The following is a 19498-nucleotide window of genomic DNA, read 5'->3' on the forward strand; positions in this document are numbered from 1 at the left end:
AGTCTACCTTAAAGTTTATCTACTTTCGGTTAATAAGGTGCACACGGTACATTATTAATTTGCTTACTTACTGTATGTATTGTCGAACTTATTGTAATGTTAATTGTCGTTTTTAAATGACCTTTATAGTTTTCACGGTGTTCCACAATAAACGTTGTGACATCAGTACGAAGCGTCATCCTTGATACAGTTACTTCAATTCTTCCATATTTAATGTATTTTTTTTTGGGTCATAATGCACAAAATCACACAATACCGTGTACAGACAGCAATAAACAAACAACATTGCTTATATAATTTAATATACTTCAGCATCTCCAGCTGACACCTTCTTAGTCATACACAGCAAACTCATTGGACAGCCTTTTGTCAAAACATGCCCCCCACCACACACACACACACACACACACACACACGATTTCTTAGTGTGCTCTGGCCTGTGTCAGTGATACGACGTGGCATGTGCAAACACACAATGTACTGTACAGTAACACAAAATGGCTCTTATTTTGGTCAACTTTTCACCCCTTTTCTTTCTATCCAGGTCAGGTTGTGTGAAAGTAGCACGGAGGAGAAGCTCTGATTGGCATCACAAAGGCCTTCTCGAGTGATTAGAAGTATTTTTTTTTGTTTTCTTTAATTATTCCAGGACTCTTCTAGACTCTTGCATGCGGCCACGCCTTAATAATATTAGCTAGCTTATCAGTGTGTATGCGGTTACACATTGATGACAATTGCCCATTTCCAGGGAAGCAATCTTGCTTTATTTGCCCTCACATGCACTCTGTGGGCCCAGGATAGCATAGCATAGCATAGCATAGCATAGCATAATATAGGATGGGATGGATAGATAGCAAAATTGCATTTAAAAAAGGACCAAAAACATTATTTATACATACAGTAAAGTCTCGTTATATCGATATCGGATATATCGATAGTCCCGGTTATATCGATACTATTTCTATGCACGCACGGAGAAAATTACATGCAAACAGGGTCGGATATATCGATAGTCGCGGTTATATCGATATTTTTTCGGACTCCCTTGAATATCGATATAACGAGACTTTACTGTATTTTTAATTTAGATTATTTTTGTCCCACAACTTTAACAAAAATGAGACATCAAAATAGAAATGGCGACCTATACAGTTGTGAAGTCAATCGAAAAGCACAGCCCGGTTTATTAAAAATGTATTTGAAGAAGATAGGACAATGTAAACACTAGCGACATCATGTCTGACTACCATGAATTTCAATAAGATTTACAGTCTGGTTTTATTGGATTGCTTTTTAAGATGATCTGATCAACAGTGATAGTAATCTGTGTGCTGAATTCATGGGGGGAGGAGTTTGAAACAATATTTTTTTAAATGAACTGATCTGAATAAACATAAAACCAAAGTCGGCTCTTCACAGAGCGAAAAAACTTATTACTATGACTAATTTGGCATCAATATGTATTGTATTGTATTGTATTTATTAACTCTTATGTCTTTGCTGCATTTTGTGAGCTAAAAAGTATTTTAAAAACTGACGAATAATTATGTTGTTATGATAATGATGTCAGTGTGAATTTGGCATTGACAAATAATCCACATTTTAACTCACTTCTCCAACTTAAACGGTCCATAAATGTTACATTTTTCGTTCTGAATGAATGAAAAAGACAATGCAACGTTGCAATTTGCACACTTTTTTTGACAGGGGCAAGGCCGAGAAAGAGAGAGCACCAGAGATCTTGATCGAGGTAAATTTCCTTTCACTCCTCCTCTTCTCTCTCCCTTCCTTAGTTCTTAATTTGATAAGATTCAATCGCACTGTGGTTGGACAGGACAGCAAGAACAACAGCTTCTCTCTTTTTGCACGGAGACGTGATGTGCAAACTTTAAATCACATTCTGTATTTTTTTTTTTTCAAAGTGTTATTTATTTCGAGCACAAGTGCACCCATTTTTTTGTATTATAATTCCGGTGATTCGGATGTGCAGCTTTCAGGAGAGGATATGTACCAGGGAATCATGACAACCAACCACGGACATCCATCTTACGAGGCCGGGTTCCTCCATAACAGCTCGTCGGCAGCCTCTCCGGTTTACGTGCCCACCACCCGGGTAGTCACGCAGATGATTCCCGGCCTTCCCTACCTCCAGTCACCCGGGGCGTCGCAACCGGGCACGCCGGCCTCCAGCCACTCCGGCTGGGCTCAACCGAGCGTCGAGTCGTCGTACAACCATTCGTCGGTGTCCCCGCGGTTCAGTTTCTCCGCGAGCCCGCCTCTGTCCTCCGTCGGGGCGAAGGACCAAGCGGCTGTTGCGGCTGCGGCGGCGGCGGCCGCTTCCTCGTACGGAAGCCCGCTGAGCATCTCCGCGAACGGACGAGAGCACTACGGAGCCCGGGGGCTCAGCGGCTCCTACCACAGCCCTTACCCGGCCTATATGAGCCCCAACGTGGGCGGAACGTGGTCCTCGTCCCACTTCGAGAGTCCGGTTCTCCACGGCCTCCAAGCGGCCGGTCCAACAGGCGGCACTAGACATCCGAATATAGGTGAGCATGGATGTAGGTATGAAATTATTTTTTTTTTAATCGCTGCTTTATTTTAGGTTGAAGTTTTGTCGTGACAAAATCTACTAAATATTGATGGACAAAACAAAGTGGAATACGGCGAAAGAAAATTTGGATTAATTTTTTCCCTAGACAACAAATACACGCACATATTTTCAATTATATTTAAAAAAATGATTTAATTTATACACGATTCGTCAATCCCCCCTCCCAAAAACGAATAACTAATATAATGTAACATTTTAACGTATATGTGTGTGACATTTATTTTAATTATTTCAATTTTCACATGACTGTATACCCAAATAAAACTCTATTCTCTAACGTTTTGTTTTATATCGATGAGATCGATGAGAAGAAACCTTCTCATCGATGGACCACTCCTGTACGACTGAGAGCTTACACAGACGTTTTGTTTTATATTATAATTTCAAAAATGTTAAATATACACTTGCTTTTTTTTGCATAATATTGCATTTTAAAAAATACATTTTGAGTCATGGCAATTATTACAAATTATTGCACTTTCCTTTTTGAGATAAAAAAACAATGAAGATCGTCATACAAACCTATAATTATTGTTTAATGTGCTTTTAATATGAAAAAGAAGTGACATTTCGTTTCAATTACATGATATTTTATCTTACAATACATATTGTTTTATATAGCGCTTTAACATCTTAAATCTTAAACCAACAGTTCAAACTGAAGTGTTCATTCAGGCATTAATGTCAAGTGATGAATAGGTAATCATTTGATTAATTTATTCAACATTTTCCATCATGTATTGTACATTTAATGATACCATCACATTTTGGTAATATAGCCAACAAATTTTCTCTCGGGACAAATCATGAATGGGGCCTGTTATTAGTTTTTTTTTCCTGAGACTTTTATATTGTCAAGGTCTTGTCTATTATTTAAATTACGCGTGGTAGCCATTAAATTACCTAAGTCTGGTATCAACTAATATTACTTCACGTTATATATACCTGACCACAGGATTTAGTATTCACAATGATTTCTTTCAAAATTCCTTGTGGAACAACGTTGTGTTCACGAGATAAGACAATTGATCCAATCTGACTTATAACCCGATGGATCCATTCACAGGACACTCCTGAAATGGCTTCTTTAAAAAATCACATCGATTTAAGTCTGATTAAAGAAACACAATCTGGGAAAAATTGCGTTTTCAACAATAAATCCCAGTTTTTAATTCATAATAGAATCACTGTCCATTGAAATTGAGGCCTTTTTTTCATAATATAAAATACACATTTGTATAACTTCACGGTTGATTTTCCCCGCTGTCACCTTTGCCCTCGCCGGGTACTAAAAGTGTGTTTTTAAATGGACGGTCAAGATAAGGAGACACGCTGACATTTCTACATGACACATTAGTGCAACAAGTGTATTGTCTTGTGTTAATGCGTTGGCTACATTAGCTTCCGCACTCAAGGTTAGCTTCCTTTGCTTGTCTTTGTTTTGCTCGAAGCCTTGGATGAAATCTCTCTGCATCACAAGATTAAAAAAAAAAAAGTTACCACACATTGATTTGGATTTATGATTCACAAAATGGACCCCAACTTAAATGATTGTCCAGGTGATCAGACCTCACTTGATTTTTTTTGTGAGATAGGGCTTTGAACTCAGAATTTGTAAATACCTCTATATGTGACAAAGCTTCTTTTGCATCTCTATTTCGAGCCAGTTCTTTATCTTCTTGGAGGTGTGTGTGGTAGGGTTAGGGGGGGGGGTGCAGCCAGATAAGCAATGGGGCCTGCACCTCCTGCTGTTGTTGCTGCTGGTGCACATATCCACCGTACACACAAGCAAGGGTTGAAGGTTGATGGTCTTTCTTCTAGAAGTTGATTTATATTAAACCTCCCAACTCACCCCCTAAAATATATATAGATACGTATATATATATATATATGTGTGCATGTACGTGTAGATACAGTATATATATATATTACCATGCTGATTTTGTATAAAGTGAATTTTGGGATGGAGAAATGATACAAAGTAACAAAACAAAATCGACAAACTATTTTATCATAACATAACATTTTTAAATTTGGTAGATTTTTGACACAAATGTTTCATGTGCTTAATTTCTGGGCTCTATTTTCATATGCAAAACTCAGACGGAGCGACTACTTTTTCTTTAACATACTATAAATTTAGTGTGTCGCTAAGCATGCTGTTCTCATAGTTTTACACTTTTTTTGTTTTATCTCTAAATACCGATTTTATGATGGATTTTTTATGGGTAAGATACACCAAACTAAACCCTTAATTTATAAATATGACAACATAATAATAATAATAATAATAATAATAATTCGTGTTCGCGAGTGTATTATACTGCCCTCTTGTGGTCACGTTACACACACCTGAAAAGGCAGCAACCAATTTAGCAACATGCACAAACTAAATATTTACAGTACATATTGAATTGTTACTTTGTGTCACAAAGTAAATACATATAAAGTGTGTTATTAATTAAAACACATGGCAACTATTTTTTTTTTGATGGGAAGGATACAACGGTTTAATCGCAGTACAATACAAAGTAATATTTGTTTCAAAATGTAGCATTTATTTTTTCAGAACACTGTACAATGTATTTTTGAGAGGGAATGTAAAAACGAATAAATGAAAAACTTCCATTTTAGAAGTGTGCACATCCTCATAATCTGGGATGTGAATTAACCAATCACATACAAATTAATGTTAAAGGGAAGTCTAGCCATCGAATGCCTCTGATTAACGTCAAATAAATATGAGGTGTTCTAGTAGGCTTTTTTTGACTTCGTGTTTGCTTTTCTAGCGGAACCGTGAACGTTTTTCTGACACTGAGCGCTATTTGGACCTCTTAATAATTCCTTCTACCTTCATGAAAGCCCCTATTATGTACTATCATGGATGACGGTCATTCACAGTTAAAGATGGATGTGTAACCTGTCACTTATTAATAATAATAATAATACATTTCATTTTAAGCGCTTTTGAAAGCTCTCAAGGACACCTTACAGTCACAGACAAGCATAGGTACTCTCATAAATAAAATACAATCACAAATAGAACACAATAAATAAAATAGAAACAAGAGAAAGAGCTACACAGAAAATGCAATTTTAAATAATAATAATCATCATAATAATAATCATTGTACATATTCCCGTCTTTGTGCGTCCACAGACTTTTTTGATGACTTCGCGGAGGGCCGAGAGTGTGTCAACTGTGGTGCCATGTCCACCCCCCTGTGGAGGCGGGATGGTACGGGCCACTACTTGTGCAACGCTTGCGGACTTTACCACAAGATGAACGGCATCAACAGGCCTCTCATCAAGCCCCAAAGGCGACTAGTGGGTGAAACAATTGCTTGATTTTTCTTCACACCAAACATCTGTTAATGGTGTAAGCTGTGCATGTCACTCAAATTGAACTTTGAACCATGCCGTGGTTGTCATGGGGAACTTTAAAGGACAACCGACAACATTTTTTTTGTTCCCTAACTGACATCAGAAAAACATTTTATAGCAATTAAAATACCCAAAACACGCAAGCTGATATTTTTAGTCAAATGCAAAACACCAATAAAAATGAGTTAAAGTGTCCCAAAATTGCCATAAAATGAGCTTGGAACTGGGCAGATTCAGAAAGTCCCGCCCCCTTGTTTGTGACATCACTATTGGTCACACACTGCCTTGCTCCAGAATCAAAACAATGGCTTCATAGAGTTCAAATTTGGAGAAGATGCTTTCTTGGTACTCATCCAGTTATGAATATGATTCAAATAGTTCTGAAGAGGAAAGCGTAAATGTTTGCAATCGATTAAAGAAGTCCTCCCATATCAATTCGAGCCGTCTGGACTCCAATGTAGCGCCCAGAAAATGCACAAGATGGCGCACAAGCCCTGTTAAAAATGGGCTGATTTGTCCGCTGGGAATTTGTGTAAATATACACCTTCTTTATGCGTGTTACCGCAATTGACTGCGACACACGATTCACCATTGCGTTATTTATGTCGTTTTCCTTCTAATTTCGCGATCAACACGGTGTTTTCAGACAAAAAAAAAAGTACCCAAAATGCATTGTGTGTCGCTTTCTCTGTCACGAGCGTTTCCTCCGTGACGTCACGTCAGGCATCGTCATCAACTCGAAATCAAGACTTCCTGAATATTCAGCGTGAGTCTTAAAACGTAAAATATAGCTATATGCCATGGAATCTTTGTCAAATGCGCTCAGTAGAAGTCATTTGAAGTGATTTTACAAATTATGGACGCAACTTGTCCGGAGGTGTCGGTTGTCCTTTAAGCTCAACTCATCTCAATTTCATCCATATAACACATTTAACTCATTCACTGCCATTCACGAATTTGGCATGAAGCCTATCAGACGACATCACGTAGAGGGAATGAAGACTTTTTTGCAGTTTTCCAAATAAGAAGCAAAAATCCATGACTCATTTATATCCGTGTCCTCCAGTCGGCCTCCCGGAGGGTGGGCCTATCCTGCACCAACTGTCACACCACCACTACAACCTTGTGGCGACGAAATGCTGAGGGCGAGCCAGTGTGCAACGCTTGCGGACTCTACATGAAATTGCACGGGGTAAAAAAAACAAAACTCAAACCAAGAATTTATGTTACACGTGCTTATTATAATATTTGGATATTACTGAGTGTCAAAAATCACTTCCTTTTTTTTCCCCCCACAGGTGCCGCGGCCTCTCGCCATGAAAAAAGAAGGCATACAGACTCGCAAGCGAAAACCCAAAAACTTGAACAAAAGCCAAACTGGTTAGCTTCAAATTATGATTTTTTTTTTCTATTCATAATAATAATAACAATACATTTCATTTATAAGCGCCTTTCAAAACTCTCAAGGTCATTTTACAGTCACAGGATCAGTTTTTCTGTGGGTGATCAGGGGCAGCCACATGCGCCAGCGATCACTCAACCCCGAAGTAACTTAAATAGATATAAAGCTAGCTAGCTAGTTAATAGAGAGCTAATAGATAACGAATAGCTATCTAGCTAGCTAGAGAGCTAATAGCTAGCCAGCCAGATAGCTCAATAGATAGATAGCTAGGTAGCTGGCTAGGTCGCTGGCTAGCTAGGTATCCAGCCGAGCTAGCTAGGTACATAAACAAATAAAATATATAGATATATAAATAACCACATAAACCAAGATGAAGACGCCAGGTGGCATTTCATTTGAATACCAACGTCGCCCTTTTAAAGATTGTTGTATTTGATTGGCTTAGCCTTTATTAGTATCGCAATGGAGAAATTGACATTTCACAGCAACAAAGCGATGAATGTAAAAGGAAAGGAAGAAGTAGAAAAACAAAACTGCTGTAAACTGCCGTAAAGGCGTCGGTTGTCCTACTTGATGTCATTGTTTGTTGCAACACACCTAATTGTGGTGTACCACAGGGCCTCTAAACAACGACGGGACTCCCATGACACCAAGCAGCACTCCTCGAGGCCACGCCTCCTCCTCCACATCCTCCTCCTCCTCCTCTTTGGGCATTTCCTCCATGTCCGACGAAGCCCGGCAGATAAAAACAGAACCGGAGACTCTCAATTTATATGCACATAACAGCACGCACACGCAGGTACAACAACAAAAAAGTGTTGTATCGATACGTAGCGCCTGTTGGGTTAAATCTTGTTCTTTTCTTCTGGTTCAGTTCTTCATTTGTGTAGTCTAAATATTCAATCAGCAGGAAGCAAGGTGATATGCAAAAAATAATATGTATTTAGGCGTCCCAAGCAGATATAGATAACAGGAGTGATGTCACTGCGCAAAGGACCTATCTGTTAGACACAATCATGAATATTTATTATTAGACTGAAACATGATAGTTTAAAGGACAACCGACGTCACTTTTTTGTTTCCTAACTGACATCAGAAAAACGTTTTATAGCATCTAAAATACTCAAAACACGCAGTATATTTTTAGTCAAATGCAAAACACCAATAAAAATGACTTAGTGTCCAAAATCTGCAAAAAAATTGAGCTGCGAATTGGGCATTTTTTAGAAAGTCCCGCCCCCAGTTCGTGACGTCACGCCAAGACGTCTTGCATTGCTGGAGAATCAAAACAATGGCGTCAGATTCGGAGAATATGCTTTCTTGTTACTCATCCAGTTATGAATATGACTCAAATAGTTCTGAAGAGGAAAGCATACATGTTTGCAATCGATTAAAGATTTTTTTCCGGGCCATTTTGAGGCAACATTGGGGGGAAATGGCGACCGAGCTCCTGTGAGGAATTAATCAGCCCGTTTCCACAGGCTGATAAATTCCTTATATGGAGCTTGGTCGCCCTCTTCTGCATCTTTTTGGTGCAACACGAAGTTTTCCGACCAAACAAGTACAGCAAAATGCATTGACGTGATGGAAGGACTGCTACAATGTGTCCTTTTTTCTGTCAGGGGCGTTCCTTCAGTGACATCACGTACGGACTCGTCAGCAACTAAAAAAAAAAGACTTCCGGAATATTCAGTGTTAATACGTAAAATATAGCTATATGCGGTGGAATCTTTGTAAAATACACTCAGCAGTCATTTGAAGCCATTTTACAAATTATGGACACAACTTGTCCGGAGATGTCGGTTGTCCTTTAAGGTTTTAACTGAGCTGAGTACATGTATACTAAACTTCACATATACAAATAACTAAACTACATACATATATAGACGAACTAACTTATAAGAATAAGTAGAAATGAAATAACGTTGGATGTTTTAGGACACGAGTGTCAAAGTCATTTTTTGCCGCGGGCCACATTGTAGTTATGGTTTCCTCTCGAGGGCCGTTATGAATTTGGGGAACCCATTAGAATATTTAAATCCCTTCAAATATTACATATAGAGCACACAGCAAATTAATGAATAACTCGTTTTCAAATCTGAAGTCAAGAATAATGACTTTTATTGTGGTTGACATCCAAAAATATGAAATTTTGGCTCAGATTTTAGCAATCATCATGGAATTTAACAAGTTTGATTTGCTTTCGCGGGCCGAAAAAAATGATGTGGTGGGGCAGATTTGGCCCGCGGGCCTTGACTTTGACACCTGTGTTGTAGGATGTGTATATAACTAGTTCTAACAGCGCCATATTTGTAATTGACCCTTTTTGACACCAGATTTCAGCTCTGCCCGCCTACATGACAGCTCAAGGCGGGACCCTCGCACTGAAGATGCCCTCCGGGGGTCACGGTGTCTCATCGGGATCAAAAGCCGAGCCGTGGAACAACCTCATTTTAGCTTAGTAAGAAAAATGGACGTGGACTGATGGAGGCGGAGCGTCAAATATCAACACTGTGACAAGATTCTTCCAAGTAAGGAGTGTTTTGATTTTTGAGAACGCCATTTTGACAGTTGTTAGAATGAATCACGAGGCTTCATGTCCAATTGTGACGAAACAAACGGGTCAGATTTAAATGTTCAGGTCAGTATTGACTCATCTGGTCAGACAACGTTGGACATGCCAAAGGCGGGGGGGGGGGGGGGGTAGCAACAATGTCATTTGTTGAAACGTTGCAACATTTCAGGGTAACTTTGGAATTTGTAGTCACAGGTTTGTATTATCGTCAAAGCAATTTTGTTATTGTGTCCACCATGTTTGGTTAAGATCCCAAAATTATGAGTTAAACCATGCAGATTTCGTCTAAAGTGAATTTTGGGATGGAGAAATGAGACAAAGTAACAAAACAAAATCGGCGAACTATTTTATAATAATACATTTTTACATGTTATAGATTGTTGACACCAAAGTTTCATATACTTAAATTCTGGGCTCTATTTTCATACACAAAACTCAGATGGACTGACTACTTTTTCTTTAATATACTAAAATTTAGTTTGTCCCTAAGCGTGCTGTCGAAGTTGTTTTTAAAAAATGTTGTTACATATTTTTTCTCATAATTCTATACTTTTTCTTTTATCTCTAAATTCCAATTTTATTATGGATTTTTTTATGGGTAAAATAAACCAAAGTTAACCCTTAATTTATAAATATGACAACATAATAATAATAATAATAATAATAGTTATTCCTTGGCTTACAAAATTAATTGGTTCCCAGACAGTGTGTATGGTGAAAAGTGTGTATCCCAAAAATTGATTTCCCATAGGAAACCATTAAAATATGAATAATCCATTCCCAGGTCCCCATAAAACATAATTTTCTACTTTCTAATTTTCATTCGTGTCCTCCATCCTTAGACGTTTGATCTTCATATATTCATGTAGTTAATATTACACTATTATTATTATTATTATTATTATTATTATTATTATTATTAAAACCTATTCTTAAAAGTGCGAGAGGATGAGAAACAGGACCGATTTGGAATCAGCGCAAAAAAAAAATATCTAACACAGTTCAGTTGCATCTCAAATAAAAATATATATCTATATTTTGTAAAAATGTTTTAACCACTGTTACTTCCGGGTAGAGTGAACGCTGGCGCGAATGGCCGCTGCTGCTCACCTGCACACAAAAAAAAAAAAAAAAATCCCGTGACTGAAAAGTGTCCTTGAGAGTTTTGAAAGGCGCTTAGAAATGAAATGGATTATTATTATTCGAACATCTGAAAGCAGGTCTACACTGTGGCGCTAGATGTCGTCATATTTCCTTTATAAATATAACTGTGCATGAAACAATGTGTATCATTGTAGAAATCAATTCATTCAATGCATTACTATAATTTTGAATATGTTTTTGAAAATATGGTATGTGCCTGCCACATAATTATGGGATATTTGATCGAGGGTGGAAGACGGACAACTCTCGAAAATAACCAAAGACGGAAAACTCCACACAAGTGCCCAATTGGACGTTGCTTTACGCTAAACAGAGCCACTTATTCCTTCAGTGAAAATTCAGTTCTCAATTTGGGAAATCCCATTTTTTTCCAGCATCACAACATAGCAACTGTAATCAGTTAATTATCATGTATCTTGGGAAACTCAATGTCTCTTTCTGTATAATGACTGTACAGCATTGTATTTTTTTTGGGTGTAAATGTGGTATACTACAGTATATAGCTGCCTGTAACCCAAAAGCAGCAACTTTATTTACAAGTATGCAAGGGCTCTCCACTCCAGTTTATATAAATATATAAATATTGGGCTATATTGCAAAAAAAACCCAGATGATGGATATGGATGCACTAAATCGAGACTACCTATACTACCTTGTCTTTGTGGCTGCAATGTCACACACAGCGGATCAGATACAAATATGTTGCATTGACATGTTGTAATTCGTGTTTAATAAAGGCAAGGCGACCTCCAGTTTCAGTCAAGTTGTTGGTTTTCAATTTTCTTCCAGTATACATAAATGATTGAAGGATCGATCTTACATAAAACAAACACACATTTCAGCCAATCACAGTTCGTGTATAGGCTGCGGCACTGGACATTTCCTGCTCGGTTCATCCAGAGGCTGGATTACACTTGAGACGATGAATGAATAAAGAACCAATAGAAAGCCAAACTGCTGTGACGTAAGGTAGGCGGGACATCACACCAGCCGCTCGGTGCTCTCATTGGTCACTATTGCCTGGGCCCATGAGATGTCAGCCAATCGGAGTCGTGAGTCGATCTGGGCTCAGGCGGAAGACTGAAAATACACACCGGTCGTCCGATATTGCTTCGAGTATCTTTATTTTTCCCCTCTCATGGCTGGAGAGAATCCACGAGCATTTTATTTTGCTTCCTAGTGTCATATTAAGGAGGCAACATGGACGTCCTCAAGTCTCTGAGCCACCCGGAAGAGATTTACAACCTCCTTAAATTTAAAATGGGAGGTTGTCGAGCTGTCATGCCCAAATTGGATTACGTGAGTACAAATGGAATAAACGTGTCATCCAGCAAGTCAAATAATTAAGATTTAGTATTTTATGCAAGATTTCGGTAGATAGATTAATCAAGAGTTTTGACAGCGAATACCGTCGTTTTGATTCTCATGTCGCCTCAGCAAGTATCAACACGAATGATTTAACACGCGATCTTGTTCTTAATGGATCATAATTAAATTGTAGAACTTTGCATAACACGTATGACGGCTAGACATATTCGCGAGTGGCATGAATAAAAAGCTGCTACCAGAGGTAATAGCAACAGGTTTGTGCCGCTCATCTTTATCCGTTTATTGACACATTCAATATGGCGGCGACATTGACGAAGAATTCACCGCCAAAAATGGCGTCTGTAACTCAGGACGCTATAGCCAAGGTTGGGAAGTAGGCGGGACTCCTCCGTCGTTCAACATGTTGAGTCGACGTCCCCCCCTCCAAGGTTGGTTTAGGAGCTGTTCGCCCTCCACAGGCACGCCCGCCCGCGACGAGCCAAGCCGCCGAGGCTTCTCGCTCGTCCTCTCGGGCTACACCGACATCGCATGGCAGCCGGAGCGTGCTGCAAGTGTCCCATCTCGCTAGCCGTATTCAAGCGCTCCCTGTCGGTCGCGCCGCGGGGTCCGACACCCGCCTGTCCCCGCTCGCTGCTGTCGGGCCGGAGGCTGGGCGAGCGGAGCCTGCGGGAGGCCGCTCGGGCGTCCAGCGCTCTGCGAGCCGCAGACTTCGGTCGTCATGCGGCATTGTGTTGTTTGTCATGCCAGGAGTCCATGAGTCAGAGCCTAAGGACGTGTTACGTGTACCTGAACCAGACTAGCAGGAGTTTCGCTGCAGTTATTCAGGCCTTGGACGGCGACCTAAGGTGAGTCGGAGTCGAGGCACTGTACACAAACAAGCATGGTTCACGCCCCCCCCGCGGTTGTGTCTGCATGGTCTGTGTGCCTGTCAAATTCTCTCAAATAAGTCATGAAAACATGCACGACTCTGGCCAAGATTAACAAATACGATTATTTTGATTAGTATTATAAACGATGTGTGTTAATTAATCAGCATTCGGTTGCGCTTGTGCATTTTTAGATACTCGTCACGCACTTTAAAATATGTCGACAGAAGTTTCAGGCATCCTTCTTCTGTCCACTAGGCGGCAGTGTTGCATTGCCTCCACTGAACGGGAGCTTATTTTCTGACATTTTTTCGCTTCGATATTTGAATTTGACAAAGAAGTAGCGACATAGGAAGAACACATAATTGTAACTATTTTTGGCAATGAAAAACACATGAAAATTGTGTATTTGTGTGAATAATGTTTGCATACAAATCTCTCCCCCGTTGCTTTGCTACATTACTTATGAATAGTAGCTGCTTTGTCGGACTCGGTCTGTTGGTGCTTTTTCTTAGCTTTGATCAGTGTGTTTTTGTTATTTTTAATGACAATGGGACGTATCCGATGAGAGGTCAGGGCGGATACATAAACATGAACGTTGGCTTAAGCAAATGAGACGAATTAATTTTACAATAAAACGATTGTGCATTTTTTGGGGGGTTATTAGCAAAGAAAAGAACACTAGTTCAAATTAAATGCATGATGTAAAGAAATATGATGCTTTACATTTATTGTATTTCAAATAATTCATGATTCTGTAACATCCACTGACAGTTGGTCATCTTTGCTACCCCCCCCCCCCTTCCTTCCGATGTTATCGCTGACTATCTCTATCTTATTCAAGACACGCCGTGTGCATTTTCTACCTGGTGCTTCGGGCATTGGACACAGTGGAAGACGATATGAGCATCCCCCTAGATAGGAAGGTTCCCATGCTGAATGATTTCCACACGTACCTGTACCAGGACACCTGGAGCTTCAGGGAAAGCCAAGAGAAAGACCGGCAAGTTCTGGAGGACTTCCCCACGGTCAGTAGCTTTTCAGTGAGGGGTATTGATCCCACGGCCACTCCATGCTTTGGCAAAGATAACGCCATTTTGTGACGTTTTGGCTAAATATTTGTCTGATAACAATCGGTAGATATCGTTGGAGTTCCGAAATCTGGCTGAAGAGTACCAGGAAGTCATCTCAGACATCTGCCATCGAATGGGAGTCGGAATGGCCGAATTCCTAGAGAAGAAAGTGAGATCCATGAAGGAGTGGGACAAGGTGATCCTTTCATGGACTTGAAAGAAATATTTTTGACTTGATGCGCTGGTGCTAAATATTTAGCATGGCGTGAACGCGTCTCTTTTTGTAGTATTGCCACTATGTGGCAGGGCTGGTGGGCATAGGCCTGTCTCGCCTCTTCTCGGCGTCCCAGCTGGAGGAGCCGGAGGTGGGCTGGGACACGGATTTGGCCAATTCCATGGGTCTGTTCCTCCAGAAAACAAACATCATTCGAGATTATCTGGAGGACACAAAAGAGGGACGTGCCTTCTGGCCACAAGAGGTGAGGTTTTTTTTTTTTTTAAATCCTGATGTGTGTTTATATTGCATCACTTTTATTGAAGACAAAATAAGGGAATTGAAATATGTTCTTGAGGACAGGTAACATCTGAGTTACGACCACCCATACTTACGACCACCGCCAGACCCCCTTTTTAATTTTATTCTACACCTGGCAACGTGCTAGCAGGCGGCAACTCGTACTACAATTTTGGCCAGCCAGCATGTCACACACTTGCACAGCAATGCGTGACTACACTCAATACAGTCGTTTTACAGTGCTGATACAGTTTCGGCAACATCTCCTGTAGTACACTGCTTGTCCGAGCGTGACCTCTTCTGGCCGTTAGCAGGGAGAGCAGGGTTAGTATAACATTTAAAAATGAACTAATGAGTAAACAGTTTGTATACATTACAGGTACAGTTATACAGTAATAAAAATCGATAATATGAAATATGAAATGATAAAAATGACACTATAAGGTAAGTAAAACATTTATAAATTAACTGTAAACAGTTTTGTATACAATACATTGCAGGTATAGTTATACAAAAAGAAAAATCGATAATACGGAATATAAAATGATAAAAATTGCGTTAAAAGTTATCGAATTTATAAATGAACTGTAAGCAGTTTGGTATATAATAGTATTCAATAGAAAACGTTGCTTTAAAACAATAGATTGACATCGTATACTATCCTGTCGTGTAAACGTCATGTCGGCCATTTTGAATGGATTTCGACTTACGACCGTTTGACTTACGACCGTTTTGTCAGAACGGAACCCGGTTGTAACTCGGATGTTACCTGCATATGCTTAGCTTTAATTGTTTTCTTGGTTAGTCCAAAAAAATAATGTACTTTTGCTAAATGTTATACTAATGCAAGGCGTGGAGCCAGTTTGCGGGTCGTCTGGAAGACTTGGCTCAGCCCGAGAAGCTGGAGTCGGCTCTATCGTGTCTCAATCTGCTGGTCACGGATGCGCTCCGCCATGTGCCGGATGTCATCTCCTACCTGGCCCGATTGCGCAACCAAAGCGTGTTCAACTTTTGCGCTATTCCTCAAGTAAGACGGCTACAGTGATACCTCGGTTTACGAACCCCTTGGCTTACGAACTTTTCGGTTTACGAACGTTAAATTTATTAAAATTTTACCTTGGCATACGAACTATTTTTCGGGATACACAAGGAGCTGCCACAATGTGTCGTTCGCGAACGAGCCCTTCTCCTAAAAGAAAATGGGAGTCGGCTTGTTTTGGTCCTCTATTCCCCGCCCCCAGTCTTCGGTTAAAGCCATGTGATTGGTCAAAAACGCAGCAGTGAGGGGAGGTGGTTTGAGTATTAAAGAGACAGGCAGAGGACCGAGAGAGAGTGACAAAATAGATAGAAAACCGCAAAATTTGGACTCATTTCAACTTTGATAGTTCAAAGGAAGTGTGTAGACTGCAAGGTTAAAATTCCCATCAATCAGGCTCCACAAATAACCCGCACTAGCCATAAGTTCAATTTGAAATGAAAAGACAAGCAGTATCACAACTTCCAAGATGTACAACCCAGAGCTCCTTGAGACACTTTATGCAAAAAGCTATCATTCCATCAAGCCATCAACGACCATCACAAAGGTAAATAAAATGACTTTATTATACAATACAGTTTATTTCTTTAATTATAATACCATAGCACATTTATTATACATGAAATAAGGTATATTTTGTCTAGTTTTAAGGCTTAGAAAGTAGAAAATTACGTTTTAATGGAGACCTGGGAACGGATTATTCTCATTTTAATGGTTTCCTATGGGAAATTAAGTTTTGCGAAACACACTTTAAGCCTTACACACTCTGTCTGGGAACCATTTAAGTTCGTAAGCCAAGGTATCACTGTACTGATTAGTTTTTTTTTCCATTTCAAATGAATGTTGATTAAGCTAATGTGTTTCTTGTGTTTTTTGTGTAATAGGTGATGGCGATAGCGACTCTGTCGTCATGCTACAACAACCCCTTGGTGTTTCAAGGCGTTGTGAAAATCCGAAAGGGACAAGCTGTCACTCTCATGATGGAGGCCACCAACATGCGAGCCGTGCAGAATATCATCAGCCAGTACAGCCAGGAGGTGGGCCTCTTTTCTGTCTCTGTTTTGAAACGTAGGGAACGAAAGTAAAAAAGGTAAAAAAGGTATCTATCTATCTATCTATCTATCTATCTATCTATCTATCTATCTATCTATCTATCTATCTATCTATCTATCTATCTATCTATCTATCTATCTATCTATCTATCTATCAATTATCTATCTATCTATCTATCTATTAGCTCTTTGGCTATCTAACTGGCTATATTAGCTATCTAACTGGCTGTTAGCTAGCTGGATAGCTATCTATTAGCTAGCTATCTATCTATTAGCTATCTGGTTATCTAACTGGCTATCTATTAGCTCTCTAACTGGCTATTAATGAAATGTATTATTATTATCATCACTTGTTAGCTATTTGCTATCTATTAGCTATCTGGCTGGCTAGCTATCTAGCTAGCTATCTATTCACCATCTAGCTGACTGGCTATCTAGTTAGGTATCTGTTGGCTAACGATTGGCTAGCTAGCTTGCTTTCTATCTATTGATTTCTATCTATGAGTTACTTCCAGGTTGAGTGAACGCTGGCGCGTGTGACTGCCGCTGCTCACCCACAGAAAAAAAAAACTTGTCCTGTGACTGTAAAGTGATCTTGAGAGTTTTGAAAGGCGCTTATAAATGAAATGGATTATTATTATTATTATTATTATTATTATTATTATTATTATTATTATTATTATTATTAAAGGACAACATTCTAAGCCTGCATTTTTTTTCCCTTGCAGATTCTGCACAAGGTGTCGCTTTCTGATCCGTCACGGGACGAAACGCTTCGTATCTTGGCGCTCATCCGGGAAAAATGTCAGGCGTCCGACGTGCCCGTCAGGAGCCAACACCTGTCGCCAGTGTACCTGTCGGCCGCCATGCTGCTGGCAGCTGTCAGCTGGCAGTACCTGAGCGCCACGGCGACGCAGGCGCAGGGGGCCGGCGATATGCAGGGACAGTAAATTTAGACTATGAATCAAAGACGCAAAATAGTCTTATCACTGCCCTCAGAGGTTTATGGACGTACCCGCGAATAAGCACTTGGTCGCACATTGCATGAAATGCTGTTTGAGCATTTATTCGACAGAACGACTGACGCACAGTGAACAATGTGAGCAAAAAGCTTTGAACTGGATTCAAAATTCTATTTTTAATTTCACACATTTTTGTGGCTTATGAAGTGTGGAGAATATTTCACCCAAAATGCAAGAGTCTAGTCGGTGAATGGCCGGCCAATCATTGTTAAGAGTCTCTGAACATGTTGTCCTCCATTTTTTTTGCCATTTTGCTCTATTTGTATTATTATCATATATATATATCTGTCATAAGGTAAACACTTTGGATTTTGTGGATAAAGAACTCAAGCAACCAGTACATATTGTATCTTAGCGATATAGCTAGCTAGCTATTAGCTATCTATTCGCTAGCTATTAGCTATCTATTCGCTGGCTATTAGATATCTACGTATTCGCTAGCTATGAGCTATCGATTCGCAAGCTATCAGCTATCTATTCGCTATCTATTTGCATGCTATTAGCTATCTATTCGCTAGTTATTAGTTATCTATTCGCTAGGTATTAGCTATCGATTCGCTAGCTATTATATATCTATTCGCAAGCTATCAGCTATTCGCTAGCGATTAGCTATCTATTCGCTAGCTATTAGCTATCTATTTGCTTGCTATTAGCTGTCGATTCGCTAGCTATTAGTTAGGTATTAGCTATCTATTCACTAGCTATTAGCTATCTATTCACTAGCTATTAAATATCTATTCACAAGCTATTAACTATATTTGCTAGGTATTAGCTATCTATTCGCTAGCTATAGCTATCTAATTTCTTGCTATCAGGCTTGCTATCTAGTTGAGTTACTTCTGGGTTGAATGAACGCAAGCGCGCGTGGCTGCCGCTGCTCACCCACAGAAAAAAAACGTATCCTGTGACTAAAGTGACCTTGAGGGTTTTGAAAGGTGCTTAGAAATGTAACGTATTATTATTCTATTAAGACACTACACACAGACCATCTCATGTGGAGGTGAGGAAGTTTTATGCCCCCCCCCCCCCAAGATTCCACCATATCCCATCTACAGTTGCGCCAAAATAAAGAAAGCCAGTTGGATCGGACGCTCAAGGAGGATTCAAAGTGTCGAATGAATGCTCAAACAGTTGCGCACGGGGTTTGACCTCTGCAGGCCCCATTTTGGATTCTAGTTTTTACACGCTGTTTATTGTGGTAATATTGAGTATTTTTAAATGCCTCTTCATGGTTCTTCTTTTACCTACAAAAAAACAAAAATCTTTGCCTGAACTATTCAGATTAATGGGTATATTTGAACAATTAAATGAAATGTATTATTAATTCACAAGTTTCTTTGTGGACTTTCATGACGATTCGTGAAAGATCTCGAAACAAAACAGCATTGCAGCTTTTTTTAATTACATTATTGATATATAATTACAATATTCATATATTGTATTTGCACACTAAAACATTGAAAACCTCAT

General features: G+C 39.5%; 2 protein-coding genes across 4 annotated transcripts; both read left to right on the forward strand.

The window, feature by feature from the left end:
• The first annotated feature begins 1845 nt into the window (after positions 1–1845).
• gata4 (GATA binding protein 4) lies at positions 1846–10378 on the forward strand. Of its 2 annotated transcripts, none has more exons than XM_089022175.1 (6): positions 1846–2558; positions 5772–5938; positions 7062–7187; positions 7294–7375; positions 8015–8196; positions 9734–10378. In XM_089022175.1, the coding sequence occupies exons 1-6, from the start codon at positions 2006–2008 to the stop codon at positions 9857–9859; spliced, it is 1236 nt and encodes a 411-aa protein (XP_088878301.1). In that variant the 5' UTR covers positions 1846–2005; the 3' UTR covers positions 9860–10378. The 2 variants fall into 2 exon arrangements, with proteins under 2 accessions (XP_088878301.1, XP_088878300.1); XM_089022174.1 differs by having other exon boundaries at positions 1866–2546.
• A 1826-nt stretch (positions 10379–12204) lies between these two features.
• On the forward strand, positions 12205–18291 carry fdft1 (farnesyl-diphosphate farnesyltransferase 1). Of its 2 annotated transcripts, XM_089022173.1 has the most exons (8): positions 12205–12435; positions 13213–13310; positions 14176–14359; positions 14472–14600; positions 14692–14883; positions 15769–15945; positions 16839–16991; positions 17735–18291. In XM_089022173.1, the coding sequence occupies exons 1-8, from the start codon at positions 12337–12339 to the stop codon at positions 17954–17956; spliced, it is 1254 nt and encodes a 417-aa protein (XP_088878299.1). In that variant the 5' UTR covers positions 12205–12336; the 3' UTR covers positions 17957–18291. The 2 variants fall into 2 exon arrangements, with proteins under 2 accessions (XP_088878299.1, XP_088878298.1); XM_089022172.1 differs by lacking the exon at positions 12205–12435 and having other exon boundaries at positions 12583–13310; positions 17735–18290.
• The last annotated feature ends 1207 nt before the right edge of the window (positions 18292–19498 follow it).

Source organism: Hippocampus bargibanti, linkage group LG19 (genome assembly GCF_051943395.1).
Source record: "Hippocampus bargibanti isolate YZ-2025 linkage group LG19, ASM5194339v1, whole genome shotgun sequence".
Classification (NCBI taxonomy): domain Eukaryota; kingdom Metazoa; phylum Chordata; class Actinopteri; order Syngnathiformes; family Syngnathidae; genus Hippocampus; species Hippocampus bargibanti.

Excerpts from the sequence above, each read along its gene's own strand:
- gata4 (XM_089022175.1), top strand. The coding sequence starts at position 2,006 with ATGTACCAGGGAATCATGACAACCAACCACGGACATCCATCTTACGAG. Across the intron at positions 5,939-7,061 it reads TCAAGCCCCAAAGGCGACTA|TCGGCCTCCCGGAGGGTGGG; the intron begins GTGGGTGAAACA and ends CGTGTCCTCCAG. Across the intron at positions 8,197-9,733 it reads ATAACAGCACGCACACGCAG|ATTTCAGCTCTGCCCGCCTA; the intron begins GTACAACAACAA and ends TTTTGACACCAG.
- fdft1 (XM_089022172.1), top strand. The coding sequence starts at position 12,994 with ATGGCAGCCGGAGCGTGCTGCAAGTGTCCCATCTCGCTAGCCGTATTC. Across the intron at positions 14,360-14,471 it reads TTCTGGAGGACTTCCCCACG|ATATCGTTGGAGTTCCGAAA; the intron begins GTCAGTAGCTTT and ends AACAATCGGTAG. Across the intron at positions 14,884-15,768 it reads GTGCCTTCTGGCCACAAGAG|GCGTGGAGCCAGTTTGCGGG; the intron begins GTGAGGTTTTTT and ends TACTAATGCAAG.